This window comes from Heteronotia binoei, chromosome 8, assembly GCF_032191835.1.
Source record: "Heteronotia binoei isolate CCM8104 ecotype False Entrance Well chromosome 8, APGP_CSIRO_Hbin_v1, whole genome shotgun sequence".
Taxonomy (NCBI): Eukaryota; Metazoa; Chordata; class Lepidosauria; order Squamata; family Gekkonidae; genus Heteronotia; species Heteronotia binoei.
Genome location: NC_083230.1, coordinates 65990700 through 66005804, shown reverse-complemented (window position 1 = coordinate 66005804; position 15105 = coordinate 65990700). Strand labels below are relative to the sequence as shown.

Here is a 15105-nt window from a genome sequence, read left to right as displayed (position 1 = left end):
CTGGGATTTGAACCCGGATCTCTACTGCTATTTTGTGATTTTACCAGTCATTATCCAGATGCTTGTAACCTGCATTATGTATAGACAACAAGGGCAAAGATTAGAGATGGCATTGAGTAGTGGGAGAAGACAGGCAGTGGTTGAAAGAAGGCCAGGAAGGTTCAGAAAGGACTGTTACAGTAGTGAGTCTTCATAAGAGAACTTGGATAATAGCCGTGACTCCAAGAGAAGAGGGTGCTCAAAGGACAAGGAGAAGCACAAGAGCAAAACCAGGATCACAGACTAGCTCCAGCTTAACAGAAGGAATCAATAGAAGGGCAAACTACAGCAGGTATACAGTATGTCACAGAAGTGAGTACACCCCCTCACATTTTGTAAATATTTAAGTATATCTTTTCATGTGACAACACTGAAGAAATGACACTTGGCTACAATGTAAAGCAGTGAGTCTACAGCTTGTATAACAGTGTAAATGTGCTGTCCTCTCAAAATTACGCAACACACAGCCATTAATGTCTAAACTGCTGGCAACAAAAGTGTCCATATGGGGCCCAAAGTATCAATATTTTGTGTGGCCACCATTATTTTCCAGCACTGCCTTAACCCTCTTGGGCATAGAGTTCACCAGAGCTTAACAGATTGCCACTGGAGTCCTCTTCCATTCCTCCATGACGACGTCATGTAGCTGGTGGATGTTAGAGACTTTGCGCACCTCCACCTTCCGTTTCAGGATGCCCCATAGATGCTCCGGCACTGGGGAGCTACAGTTCATTGAGGGAACCATGAATGCCAACATGTACTGTGACATACTGAAGCAGAGCATGATCCCCTCCCTTTGGAGACTGGGCCGCAGGGCAGTATTCCAAGATGATGATGACCCCAAACACACCTACAAAACGACCACCGTCTTGCTAAAGAAGCTGAGGGTAAAGGTGACGGACTGGCCAAGCATGTCTCCAGACCTAAACCCTATTGAGCATCTGTGGAGCATCCTGAAATGGAAGGTGACGTCGTCATGGAGGAGTGGAAGAGGACTCCAGTGGCAACCTGTGAAGCTCTGGTGAACTCTATGCCCAAGAGGGTTAAGGCAGTGCTGGAAAATAATGGTGGCCACATAAAATATTGACACTTTGGGCCCCATTTGGACATTATCATTTAGGGGTGTACTCACTTTTGTTGCCAGCAGTTTAGACATTAATGGCTGTGTGTTGCATAATTTTGAGGGGACAACACATTTACACTGTTATACAAGCTGTAGACTCACTACTTTACATTGTAGACAAGTGTCATTTCTTCAGTGTTGTCACATGAAAAGATATACTTAAATATTTACAAACTGTGAGGGGGTGTACTCACTTCTGTGACATACTGTATAAATCTGCTGATTATATCAGTTTTCAAGAAATGCCGGGCAGTCTTTCCTAAATATACAGTGATCATGAGACACGATCAGATCAAAATTGTGACCTACCAAAAGAATTCCTTTCATATACCTTCCTGATACATGAAACTGCCAAGTAGACTGCACTCTGAGCTGGAGCTTGCATTACTCCTGTCACAGGGATGCTACTCCAAACAGCTTCCCCAACTCAAGTTCTCAGTTCATCCATATTGTTTAAGAATTCTTACCAAAAAATGCAGCCCAGCAAGGAGTAAATTATCCCTGCCCGCCTACTCTACATCAATGTCCCTAGTTGCCAATGGGTACAGTCTACATTTAGTACTGAAATGCTGCAGAGCATTTTCCACAAGAGTGTAGTTTTCACTGGCATCCTCAAGAGGATTTCCACAAGGAGATGATTCACTTGGACTTTCTCATTAGTACTGGGGCTGCCAATTAAGCACAGTGCTAAAAAGGCTTCCCCAAATTTTCCCTGCTCCAGTCCTCCCCATGCATCACCACAGGGGTCTTTCTTTAAAAAGTGGTACTTGGCACTGGGAAGTATGTTGCTATTGTGGTGGTGGGGGACTAAAGGAGGGGAAATGGCATCATGGGAACGATCATGATAGAGCCAGACTATCCCATCCACTCAGCAGATTTTGCTGTGACCTTTCCAAAAAGATGGTTATAAAGCATGTTTAGCAAATATAGCATGAAAGCCAGGGAAGTCAAGGTACATGAGGGGATAATGATGCTGTGTAGAAGCAGGGAGGAAAAGGGCACTTTTCCATTATCACCAAAGCTAGACCAAACACCCAGTGGGGAAGCAAACCAAAAGATGAGCAGGATCTCTCATCTGAAAATAAGGAATAATGCCCTATTATTTTACAAATTTAAACTCTATTGCTAGTATCTTAACAGAGACTCTCCTCAGAGTCTGATATGTTATATGATGGATAACAGCTCACTTTGGATCAAAGAAAACATCTGCCAAGCTGACCAAAATAGGCCTTCTTGGATTTGACTTCATTTGACAATGGTGGCCATTTTCTAACATGGCCATGGGGTGATGGTTGTATTTCAAAGTGCATATTATTTCAACAGATTAAATTTAGTACAGGTCATAAATTTAACCTGCATTCTCAATGTGTATGAGACAGCTGCTGGGAAAGCAGTTTTCAAACCTATATAAATTGACCAGTGGAAATGAAGCACCGTTAACTCTTATTTTGTGTATTTTAATAAACACATTACATTAGCAGTATAGAATGTTTAATGGCAGCATGAAAACCTGAAGTAAAAGGATAGTTTCCTAAAGGCACTTCAAAATGATCAAGCAATTTAGGATTTGGAAACAGTGGGATAGATCCTATCATTTAATTACCGTACATGAGTGCCAACATATTCTGCAGGTAAAAGGCTTTGGACATCAATGCAAGAGTGTCTATTTTATTTATTTAAACTTATATCCTGTCCTTTCCACGTATGGACTCAGGGCAGCTAACAGTGGAATGCGACTTAGAGACACAATGAAATGGTATGATCCAACTCACTATGCCAACTGACCCTCTCATGCTTATCAAGGATGGAGGTTCATTTGTTATTAGCAGAGGATAATTTTTTAGGGTTCACATGTCTTTTACTTACATATAGCCAATTTAAATTTTGAATCTTTTCAGTAAATATGCAACACATTATATCAGGTTACATTTGATTCACAGTTGTATGAAACAGATTTCATTTCCAATCATTTTATTAATTTACAATTTCAAGTCTATAATCCAACACTATAACAAAACTGTCTCACATACATTGAGAATGCAGGTTAAATTTATGACCTGTACTAAATTTAATCTGTTGAAATAATATACACTTTGGCTTCAATGACCAAGCAACATCGTTCTCAAATGAACCCAACATCTGCCATAAATCAAACTCGATCATAGAACAGATCAACCACATAGTGAAGGATAATATTGCAGACAGAATGCATGATTTACCAAAGCCAAAACTTCATAACTCATCCATAATGAAATTGTTTTCTCAGTGCCCACTGGAGCAAATTTGGTGCTTACAGTTACACAGCACCAGCACTCCAACTTCTAACTAATGATCCAAATCTGTTCAAGAGTGTTTACTAGAACTAAGTGGCAATCTCAGCAAGCTTTCTAGACATGAAAACCATCCATGGCTGTACTTGAAGAACTCAGCTCTGGTACTAAGTGTTTTTGAAGAAAGATACATTCATCCTTACGCCTGATGGTTCTGCCTTGATGAATCTGTTCAACTGTACACTTTGGATCAAAGAAAACATCTGCCAAGCTAACCAAAATAGGCCTTCTTGGATTTGACTTCATTTGACAGTGGTGGCCATAATAAAGGTCCTATCACAAACTCTAAGGAAAGTCTGCAGAGAAATATGAGAGAAGGGAGTCTGCTGCAAGATGTACAGCAAGTCTGTGGTTTCTGAGCTGATTCCAGGGGGATTAACTTGTTCTGGGAAGTGTTCCTGTCAGAAGAATGAACTATTGTGCACACATCTGTGTTCATGTACATGTCAAGGTCACTCATAAATTATGTTTAGTGCACTCATGCAAAAAAGAAATACCCCATTAATTTGTTAAGGGTTATTGAAACACTGAAAAGGCTATTTGTGGCATTCATGGATATTAGCACACTGCTTCAGTCACTGATATCATGAAAGAAACAATGACAAAGTTACATTTAATAATCTAATGCCTTGCAATTTATTTTTACAATATTTTTGTTAAATAGACTCAGTAGTTAATAGCATCATCCTTTATAGAAAACATTTGTATTGCTGAAATAAATTCTCCTTAGATATTCCTAATTAATTTTGTTCTTATGTTTTTTAAAAATACAGCTCCTCCAATTAATTGTTTCTTTATATAAAAAGAGATGTCTAATTACATGGATTAGGGAGGCTAGAAGTGTACTTAGTAAGTTGTAATAAATAATTTTGCCCCACATACATTGTTGGAAAGCAACTGTAGTGGTTTTAAAGGAAAATTGCTGAAAATAAATCCAGCTTTCAGAAACTTGAATTGCGCATTTGGATCTACAGCCTTGTGTTTGTATCTGAGCACACACCCAGCATTTGTTTGCGCTTCCTGTTTGTGCTCAGAAGAACTCTATTTGTATATGCCTTACACTGCAGATGTAGACCAGGTCTCTATTGCTACAAATGGAGAAAAGTCTTGCAAGGTGGCAGGCAATTATAAATGCGGCCTAGTTCAAATAATCTTCCAAATCGTTATTTGGACAATTCAGATGAGCCTTTCTCTTGCAGTTTCCTTTTGTTTCCTACTTAGTGTTAACCATATATATGAACTAACAAACTATATACAAAACAATGGGAAACTAGAAGGGAAAGGAAGAGACCGTATGAACTTATAATACTTGCACTGAGTGCCATGAAGCAATCCTGAGGCTCATATATTATCTTCTCCCTGCCTCTACTAACGCCATCTCCACAGCTGGCACATGAATAAAGGCAGGTAGGGGGCTGCACAGGGTGCCATCTGGCTTATGGGGGTGCTGCTGGGCACCCCCTTTCCCCACATGCCATGTGTGCTCCTCAAAGCTTGCCTTCCTCAAAGGAAACCAATATAAAGTGAACAAAGTTTGAGTCCAGTGGCACCTTTAAGGCTAAGAGGTCTTACTCAGAATATAAAGGTGCCACTGGACTCAAACTTTGTTTGGCTGCTTCAGACCAACACAGCTATATCCACCTCAAAATAAACTTGAGAAACTATAAAGTTGCCAGAATGACTGAAAACAGAATTATCCCTTCAGACAGGTATAGATGTAAAACACATAATTTCTTATTGAGTTGTAAATTTAAGTTTACATGTTCAGTCAATGGAGACATCTTCTCACCTGCTGATTCTTGCCCATACAATGCTGGTACTGCATAATTTGTATTTCAGAAAAGCAGTGCATTATAATACAAAATAAAAAATCATCCTATTTGAAAAATAGATTGACATTTATATTGGATAATTGTTTAATATGAAAAAATCCGGCACCTGCACAGTGAGCTCCTCGGAGGAGCGCACTGCACAGGTGCCACCCAGCCATTTTCATCCTACTTGAAAAATAGATTGATATTTAACTATGTAAAGCAACAGAAGTAGATAGAAAAAGAAAGCAAATGAAGCAAGGAGACTTTCAGAAATTTTTAAATTCTTTGGACTCAATGGGTGTCCATTTCAGGTTATTTTAAATCCTTTCAACTGACACATTACTTAAAACAGGGGGATTAATGTTGCCATTTTTGGTTGCTTAGGAACAGCTGATATGGGGGGGAGATAAAGCTGGGTAAACATTTCAGAAGATTGTTTAAACATGAGTAGTTAGAGTCAAGTCCAGTGGCACCTTAGAGACCAACAAGATTTTCAGGGTATGAGCTTCTCAAGAGGCAAAGAAAGCTCCCCTTGCCAGATCAAAGGATGCCAGCACATCCTTTTAAAAGGACAATTTTTTTTTAAAAGCACAACAGCCACATGTGACTACAAGGCCAGATAAAAACAATTTTTTTTCAAAGAAGAAACTAATATTTCATAGAGAGAACATCTATTAAAAGTAATTTCCTCTTCTTACTGCAAATGGAATTGTATAGAGCAAGGCAGTGTCTAGTATACAAGTTTTCTTCACATGCTTACTATATGTCAGCAATGGAATAAGATGATAAAGCCAGTGAAGAGTAAGCCATTGAGACAACTTGCCATGCATGAAACTTCACAACAGCAATTGCCACTCAAACCCACATTCCCCCACCCACCTGCTGTAACTTTTAACCTACCTGTTGCTTGACAGCTTTCTCCACCCATGGGCTACTAGCATGCAGAATCCCATGCTGGGAACATATAACACTCGCTCTGCTACTACGAAGCCAACAGGAAAAAAAAGATTTGATGCTGGGATGAATGGCAACACTATTAAACAAAGTGCCTAAAAAAGCAAAAACAAAACAAAACAAAAAGACACACAAACACTAACTAGTAACTCAGAGCTGAGAATGCTTACATAGTTATTAAAGAAATCCAAATTATATTTAGTGCAGCTCAAGTATAAATTTCAATTCTGGAAGTATGACAGAACATCTAATGTGGAACATATGTATTGAGTGCATAATTCACTAGCTGTCAACCACATTGCTCTATATATCAACTGCAGTAAAGTAAAATACTGTATATTATGTTTAGAAACAATACAAGGAATAAGTGAAATGAGCTAGGTGTTCCTTACAGAGAACTCAGCTTCTCTTGACTTTAAGGAAGCATTCTGAAAAACTTTTTAAAAATTCAGGGATTTTGAATGTTTTATTTCATGCAACTGGTTTCCTTATCCTATAATATGCCAACAGTTTTATAGCCCTCTCTTCCCCCACCAAGCTCACAGGTACTCCTGTTCAGGCAGGATGCATGGCCAGACCTGTTTAGCTTCAGCAGCAGAACTGTGCTACACCCTTCCTCACCATTTTATGGACCAAAGCCATGGCAGCTTGCAGGATTCACTGTGACTAGCACTGGCTTACAGATATACATTTCTCATTTGGGATGGAACTGCGTCTTCCCTTATAGTATAAGCTTCCATTGCCACATGTATCCCCACTCCAGGGTTTACATGATAGTGGGAAGGACCAGTTATTTTATATTCATTGGCATTATATGAATAATGTATTAGCTTGGAACAGCCTCATCTGTTTGGAGCAAATACTGAATGGGGCATAACAGGAAAGACAAGAGTCAACGAGTTCTGGCCTGCTCCTGTAACATACAGCATCCCCAATCGCAGACTGGCTTTTTGCTATGAAGTCCTGTATTGTTTGAGGTACTCTAGCATTCAGATAGCGGCAGTGAGGAGTCAAGCATGGTCTTGCCTTGGTGATCCAGATCCCTGTCAAACTTTGGACAAAAATGCCTTTGAAAAGAACAAAAGCCACACAGGTCTCTAACTTGAAGAAATATAAAGACCCACCAGCAGTGTCTGCTGAAGAAACAAACAAGGGGGATGCTTGGCAAGGAAAAGGAGTGCCCTATTCTCTATCTCCATCTTCAGCTCAAGCTATATTGAATCTCAAAGACTTGCAATTGTATTAAATTACTTTGAACCCAGCATACTTGTTTCCTTGGTGCTAAATATAGATTGATTACTTTCCCAGCATTCTCCCATCCCTACAAGGCCTCTAAATCCTTTGACAAGTTGTTCACATTTAACTTAAAGATTAAATTCTAAGAATTGCACTCGTTCTTGTCACACTTGCTGAAGTATCCCGTATAATCGCTTCATGTAACACAAATGCATTAAATCCATCTGAAGTGCAAGTTACATTCCTAGAATACCACTGCTGTAGTATGTCAAAGCTGCAAAATAAGTGTGCTGTAAAAAAAAGCAAAAAATGCCTCATAATGCTTCAAGATTATCCAAATTGCTTGGATCACCTCAGGGACTACTCCTGTATTGAAATTAGTTAAAATTCTCAGGTAACAGCAGCTTCCAGCATTCTTGCCATTTGCCAATCTTGGTTCATTCCTAGGACAAGTGTGTGAATGCACACATGCCTAATGTTCATTCTGTTTCCAGTGCTACAGGTATGAACATATGAAGCTGCCTTATACTGAATCAGACCCTCGGTCCATCAAAGTCAGTATTGTCTTCTCAGACTGGCAGCGGCTCTCCAGGGTCTCAAGCTGAGGTTTTTCACACCTATTTGCCTGGACCCTTTTTTTGGAGATGCCAGGGATTGAACCTGGGACCTTCTGCTTCCCAAGCAGATGCTCTACCACTGAGCCACCGTCCCTCCCTTAACATCATTGTATGACATCATTGTAGCCTGATAAAAAGCCAATGTTTTGTGTTACACAAAGGGACAATAAGTCTACAGGGCAACGTCTCTAAATGCAAAGTTACGCTGCAAAGCAGACTGTGGAAAATTAAAGATAGGCCATAAAACAGGACAAAAATGGCAAAACAAGATTCATTCTTGGAGGCATAATGTAACACATGCCACTAATAATCTTAACTACAAATAAACAATGTATCAACCTACTAGCTACAACAGCATTTTTTTGAGTGCTGAACTAATGCAGCTCTACTTGTTGCAATGTTCAAGAACAAAACATCACATTCTGGGAAGCCTGATAAAGAACAGAGAAATAGGTATTGCAATCTGTATGCATGAATACCGCAAACTACGTAAGAGCCTGGACATTAAGAATTTGTCTGATGCAGCCAAACTTGGCAATAAAGAGGGGTTATATTAATTCACATCAGGCGCTACTAATTCCACTCTTCCTTTCACATACACTGAACTGGGATACATTTAGCTGTTGGAACCAAGGAAGCAAAGATGCTGAGCTGGGGAGCATAAAACAGTACAGATACAACAGGAACTGATCACTATAATAGTGAGACCAGACAACACAAGCCCCCCTGGTGTATTTCCCCTTAAGAGGTAAATATACTCAGTCCATTCACAACGGCTATTAAAGGGGAGAATTGTATTACCTTCTTTTAACCAGTTTAAGCAGCACTTTAAGGAAAAATGCTAATATAGACTAATGCATCTCCATTTTCTGGTAAATGGCCCTTGAGGCAATTTGATTTGTCTGGCAGTATACTTGAAGAGCTTTTCAGATGCAGATTCGTAATACAGAAGCCTGTAAAAAGGTTCCATTATAAAAACGGATCCTTCATGTAATGGGAGAAACATACTGAATGAAAACACCAGACATCTTAATAGGAAAACTATAAACTGAAAATATCAGATCAAAGAATTTGGCACTTATTTTCCTTTCTGATATTTGTTTTTCTCTCTAAATCAAGCAAATGATCAAAGCTCAGTATTTCTAAATAGTGAGCCTAAACCTGCTAATCTAATCTGTGCAGTATTTTAAAAGAAATAAATTATAGCTTATCTTTCTTATATGACAACTTTATGAGACAGTCCATCTTTTCAGGGCATTTCAAACACATCTTATGCTTTACTGTAAAAAAACCCCACAACTACCTCCAGTTAGGTAAGTCTCCAATGGCTGCATCATATGCACAACTGCCATTTAACTGATTGTGTTTACATAGCACTGCACTATTACAGCTACATACATACATCTCATTCTGGCCTTAATATGCTTTGGTTCCTCAAAGGCTAGAGAGGAAGCAAAGTGAATCTTATGTACAGCCTCCATAGCCCTGGTCTTTTAAATACAGGCCTATGTTACATTGTCTGCATATGGAGCGGTCTCTTTTCTAGCTGTAAAGAATGTATTCTACTACTAGAAGGGAAACAGAAAACTCTGCTGTGACAGCTTGCCTGGCCAGCATACCAGGGGAATGTCTTCTTTCTTTCACATAAAGCAGCAGCAGCATAGAGACAGGATGAGCAGTGGAGCATGGACAGTGTGACTATACTCAAAATACTTATTAGCAAAGCTGGTCAAGATAGTTTGCTTATGTTATTGTTGGCTACAGTCTCTGTTCTTATAGCACAATTCTAGTGCACAGTAAAACACTGTTCTTGTTAGATGTTTCAGGTTAAGCACAAGGAGCGTATTTCTTACCATCAGTACAGTCTTAGAGGAATCCCCAGGATACCAGAGGCTGAACATGAGCAAAGATCCCAAAAAACAGAAGAAGGTGATTGTAGCAATATTTCTTACATCCAGAAGAGTCTCTACAAGTGGTATGGTGCCCATTGTCCAATCGCAACACAGTTCTGAAGGATTTAGAAGCAACCAAGCATTTACAGGGAGGAGGTAGTTGAAAGTGAGCTGCCTTGCAGGAAAGGGGCTTACAGCAGCTGGATTATCAAACCTAAATTAAAACAAAAACATACACAATCACTCCAAACCCTCTAAAAGGCAATTCCATGAAACTGCAGCAGCAGATTTTGATTTCCAGACACAGGAATTTAAGACGACATTGGATTTATATCCCGCCCTCCACTCAGAGTAGCTCACAATCTCCTTTACCTTCCTCCCCCACAACAGACACCCTGTGAGGTGGGCGCGGCTGAGAGAGCTTTCCCAGAAGCTGCCCTTTCAAGGACAACCTCTGTGATAGCTATGGCTGACCCAAGGCCATTCCAGTAGCTGCAAGTGGAGGAGTGGGGAATCAAACCTGGTTCTCCCAGATATGAGTCTGTGCACTTAACCACTACACCAAACTGGCTCTCTAAGATGAGAATGTTAAAAAAATGCAAAAAATCTGTGCAGTTTGAAATCTCTGTTCCTGGTGAATTGCTGAACATCAAGGGAATCCTTGGCATACTAAAACAAAATAGTAAAATTTTATTGCATAGCTGTTGAACATAAGAACATAAGAGAAGTCATGTTGGATCAGGCCAATGGCCCATCCAGTCCAATACTCTGTGTCACACAATGGCTAAAAAAACCAAGTGCCATCAAGAGGTCCACCAGTGGGGCTAGAAGCCCTTCCACTGTGCTCTCCCTGCCCCCAAGCACAAGAATACATAGCATCACTGCCCCAGAAAGAGTTCCAACAATACACTGCGTCTAATAGCCACTGATGGACCTCTGCTCCATATGCTTATCCATTCCCCTCTTGAAGCTGTCTATGCTTGTAGCCGCCACCACCTCCTGTGGCAGTGAATTCCACATGTTAGTCATCCTTTGGGTGAAGAAGTACTTCCTTTTATAAGTTCTAACCTGACTGCTCAGCAATTTCATTGAATGCCCACAAGTTCTTGTATTGTGAGAAAGGGATTCCTCTTCTGGATTCCTCTTCTGATGAAGTGTGCTTAAGAGCACACGAAAGCTTACGTTCTAAATAAAAAATTGGTTGGTCCTAAAGGTGCCACTTGACTCCTGCTTTGTTCAACTTTAAAGTTAAGTGCAGGGCACACAAACTTCTTTAGGCATCTCCTTTCCTACTGTCCTGTTTGATATTTATGTGTATATGCCTTCCACCAAGAACAGACAAAATCATATTTTAAAGCGGAATAATAAAATTATTGTTAGTATACTAATAAGTCTCTTTAATGCAGACTTTTTATTCAATCTGGCTTTTCTTATAGCTAGTTTTTTGCCACCATAGTATGGCACTGAAATTCCTTTTATTTAATGCAGAAGAATATTTATTTTCAGAGACGTTTTTCACAGTAGTATAGCAGAACATTGCAATAAATCCAAGTCGTAGATATCTTATAGGCAATTCTATTGCCTATCAGCAAACCTAATGTTTTAGAAGAATTTTATACCATTCAGTACAGGGTTTTACCTTGTAAACACTGGCAGTTGTGACTGTATAACTTGGACTCTGATCACAACAAGCAGTAGTGTGCTAAACATCAGAACAATTAGTTTCAACAGCATTTGAAGCATACAGTAAGGAATGCTTCCTTTGCCTTGGAGAATCTGTAATACTGTATCCCATAGAATAGGCAAGGTGTACTAAAGAGAGAAAACAAGGTTTAGTTTTAGAAGAAAGCACATCTTTAATCACCACTCAGTACACTGTACTAACAGCTAAAATCTACACATTACCAAGATTGATTTATTTTTTCTTCAATTCACAGGCCACTTTTTAATTCTGCATTCCCAAAGCACCACACAATAAGATAAAATCAATACAACCCAGATGAAACCAATGTGAGACAGCATAAAGTAAGTATAGTGAATAAATTTGAATGAATGGCAGAATCTTTTATACGAATCCTGGCTGCTTTGCAAACATTATAGCAGCACCAGCCACTCAAAACAGTTCTGACAGAGATTATGCAACTAAAGGCCATGTGATATTCTTGATTCCACACATATCTCTGCTTTGCAAGAATTCTGTTGCCGGCACAGCACGCGTCAGGGCAGTACAACAGCAGTTATGGACAGCAACTTTAGCCACTGTCAAATTTAAGGATATCTTTGTCACTTTAGAACAATAAAAATGATGGGTTGAACAACAGTTTTACGCTGAGAGATAAAAAAATCAGAAAAGCTGGAACATGTTTTCTCAGCAAAATCCAGCATAACAAAATTTGTCACTGTTGTCTTATAAAGGACAACGAAATCATATCTTTTTTTATCTTCAAATTTACTTCAAGATAAAAGCAAACACATGTAGTCATCAGTGTACACACAACTCAATAATGAATAACCCGTGTGACTGCTGAATGACATTTTAAACCAGGGCTGCCTTGGGCCCTGCCTTTGCCCAATCAGCCACCCATGCCTTGGGTTGGAAGCTGAGATGGGAAGGCAGCCAGAGATGGGGAAGAGAGAGGGGAATGTGATCAGAGGGGGAAGAATAAAAAGAAGCAGAGTAACTGTGGTCGGGGAGGAAAAGAGCTGGGAGCTCAGTGGTTGTGGAGCAGAGCACCAGCAGGGAGGAGGAGGAGGGAGGTGGCTGCTCATGGGCCAGATAAGAATGCTGGGTAGACCTGATCCATCCCACATCTTTGCTTTAAACATTTCTCACTGAAATTCATGGTCCAATGGATAAAAGTGCTTATCGCTCTGTGGATTAAACCAGTTATATGCCATACATTTTGAATAGCACAAAGAACCTTTTTATTTTTCAGAGGGCTGCTGATTTGTAACCTAAGGCTGACCCTATGACTAGTAAAAAAAGATTTGGTGAATGGACCAGTCAAATATTTTTAACCATTAACTTCATCATAACAAAGACATTTTAACCCAAGTTTAACACCTATTATAAAAATCAGTTCATTTCATAGTTTCAAAATAAACCTTAAAAAAAGTTAACGAACTATTGCCTGCTTTAACAATGTTACGATGATTTTCTATAGATGTGAACAATTCACTGATCAGTGAACTGGTTTTTACCATGGAATGCCAGAAGTCATCCTACAATTTCCAATAAAATAAAATTAAAATTGACTACATAGGCAGCTATTAAAAAGCAAAAGTTAGTTTCTAAAAGGTGGATATATCAACCTGTACAGTTCTTCAAGATGGGGGCTAGAGGCAGCCCTAGACAGTACCAAAGATCATTGTGTTCATATTTGGATATGCCTGAAGTTATATAAAAGATAGTATGAAAAGTGGTTACTGTAGGGCTCTTCAAGCCTGCCCTTGCTAACTACTCATACCATCATGAAATTAAAAAGGAAAACTGCTACTTTCACAGGGACATTATTGGCATTAGACAGTTATCTGACCATGGGCAGATAAGTAGCCACAACTAACAATATTTGATTGACATACCAACCTTCACCACACATTCAGTTTGCTAATAGTGTGCCATTTTCCAAATTATCTATTAACATAACTGTGGTTTCAGTCCTAGGCATGCTGTATGTGTTTTAACTTCTCAGCAAGCATACATATGACCAAGCTATAATAGGAATGGTAGGACGCAATGCATAAACTCTTACATTGTATCCATCCGATTGCTGCTGAAAGTGCTAACATGAAGGACATGCAACGGCTTTTAAAATATATTAGAATACATGAACTGTTTAAATGACACTTTTCCAGAGAAGCAATGCACCACAGGCTACAAGAAGCCATTCAAGAGAAGGCATATTTTCCAATTTAACTTTAAGAACCTTAAAGGAAAATTATTTTTGTGCATCTCCTTGCCACTATTATAGCTTTTAAACTTTGATTAAAACCAAGTCTCAATTAAACCAAGTTTAATTGAAAACATTTGTATTGGTAGCTTGCTTGGATGTCTACATGAACGTGGCTTCCTTGTCTGCTTTTCACAGTGCACACACTAATGAATTATTATTAAAGACTTAGAATCTCATGTCTCAGGAAGTCATGAGCCTGTCTCCTCCATCCGGTCCTCTCAAACACTCCAAAGTGAAGCCAGGCTTAGGATATGGGTGGAATTATGCTAACAAGAACAGAGTAAATTATTGGAATGGAAGTTATTTGCCAAGATTCTGGTTTGGCTGTGGACCACCAAATTTTGGCAAACATACGGAAGGCAATTTGAATGGCTTCCAACAAAAACTGAACTGCTTCTATGCATCTTTGTAGTTGTGTGGGGAAAAGGCAAAATGGATAGGAATTGAGATGCACATGAAGCTAAAAATTCTGGTTTGGTGTTCAGGGCAGGTCCTGAACCAAACTCTGAACTGAACCAAAAATTCCTGAATCAGCCAGTTTGGGTCCCCTTCCTCCTGGCTACAGCAAGCTGTGGAAGGGAGGGAGGGGGAGACTACCTGGGAAGGGTTAAATGGCTGGCAGCCATTTAACCCATCCATTTTGCTTTTCTCCTGCTTCGAAGTGGGGGGAAGCAAAACTGACCGGTGAAATGGCTGTGAGCCATTTAAACGTAACAGGTCAGCTATAGACCTGTGCTGCTCAGCTGTTTGGTTTAAATGTCCTAAACAGCTGAACTGGACAAAAATCTGGGAAATGTTCAGGGAAAGCGCCTTCCCTGAACATCAGTTTTAGGGCTTCAAACTGGGTCAAGTTTGTGCCGAACTTCAGCTCATGAAATGGTTCATGCCTATCCCTACTAGCAGGAGCTAGATTTTATTATGGCCTTCATTGCTCTGGAAAAGATATCATCATTGTGAATTTATGGGCCTCCTCAAATGCCTCACATACCTTTTTCAGTCCTTGGACAACAGCTTAAGAACTAGTGTACAATGACCATCACTGGCAAATGAGTGTGGTACACTGAATAATATAAGCCAAACAAGTTTGATGTTTTTTGAATAGGTCTGCTCTGGCACAGAGAGATGGACATCTCTTTCAGTTATAGAG

General features: G+C 39.6%; 1 protein-coding gene across 2 annotated transcripts in view; it reads right to left on the bottom strand.

The window, feature by feature from the left end:
* Positions 1-15105, bottom strand: part of TMTC3 (transmembrane O-mannosyltransferase targeting cadherins 3) — a 41388-nt gene that overhangs the window by 13409 nt on the left and 12874 nt on the right. For both annotated transcript variants that reach the window (XM_060245159.1, XM_060245160.1), the window contains exons 7-9: positions 11645-11817; positions 9967-10219; positions 6207-6355 (exon numbers count right to left, since the gene is read on the bottom strand). In XM_060245159.1, the coding sequence (XP_060101142.1) occupies positions 6207-6355; positions 9967-10219; positions 11645-11817 (575 nt within the window). The remainder of the gene's footprint in view (positions 1-6206; positions 6356-9966; positions 10220-11644; positions 11818-15105) is intronic.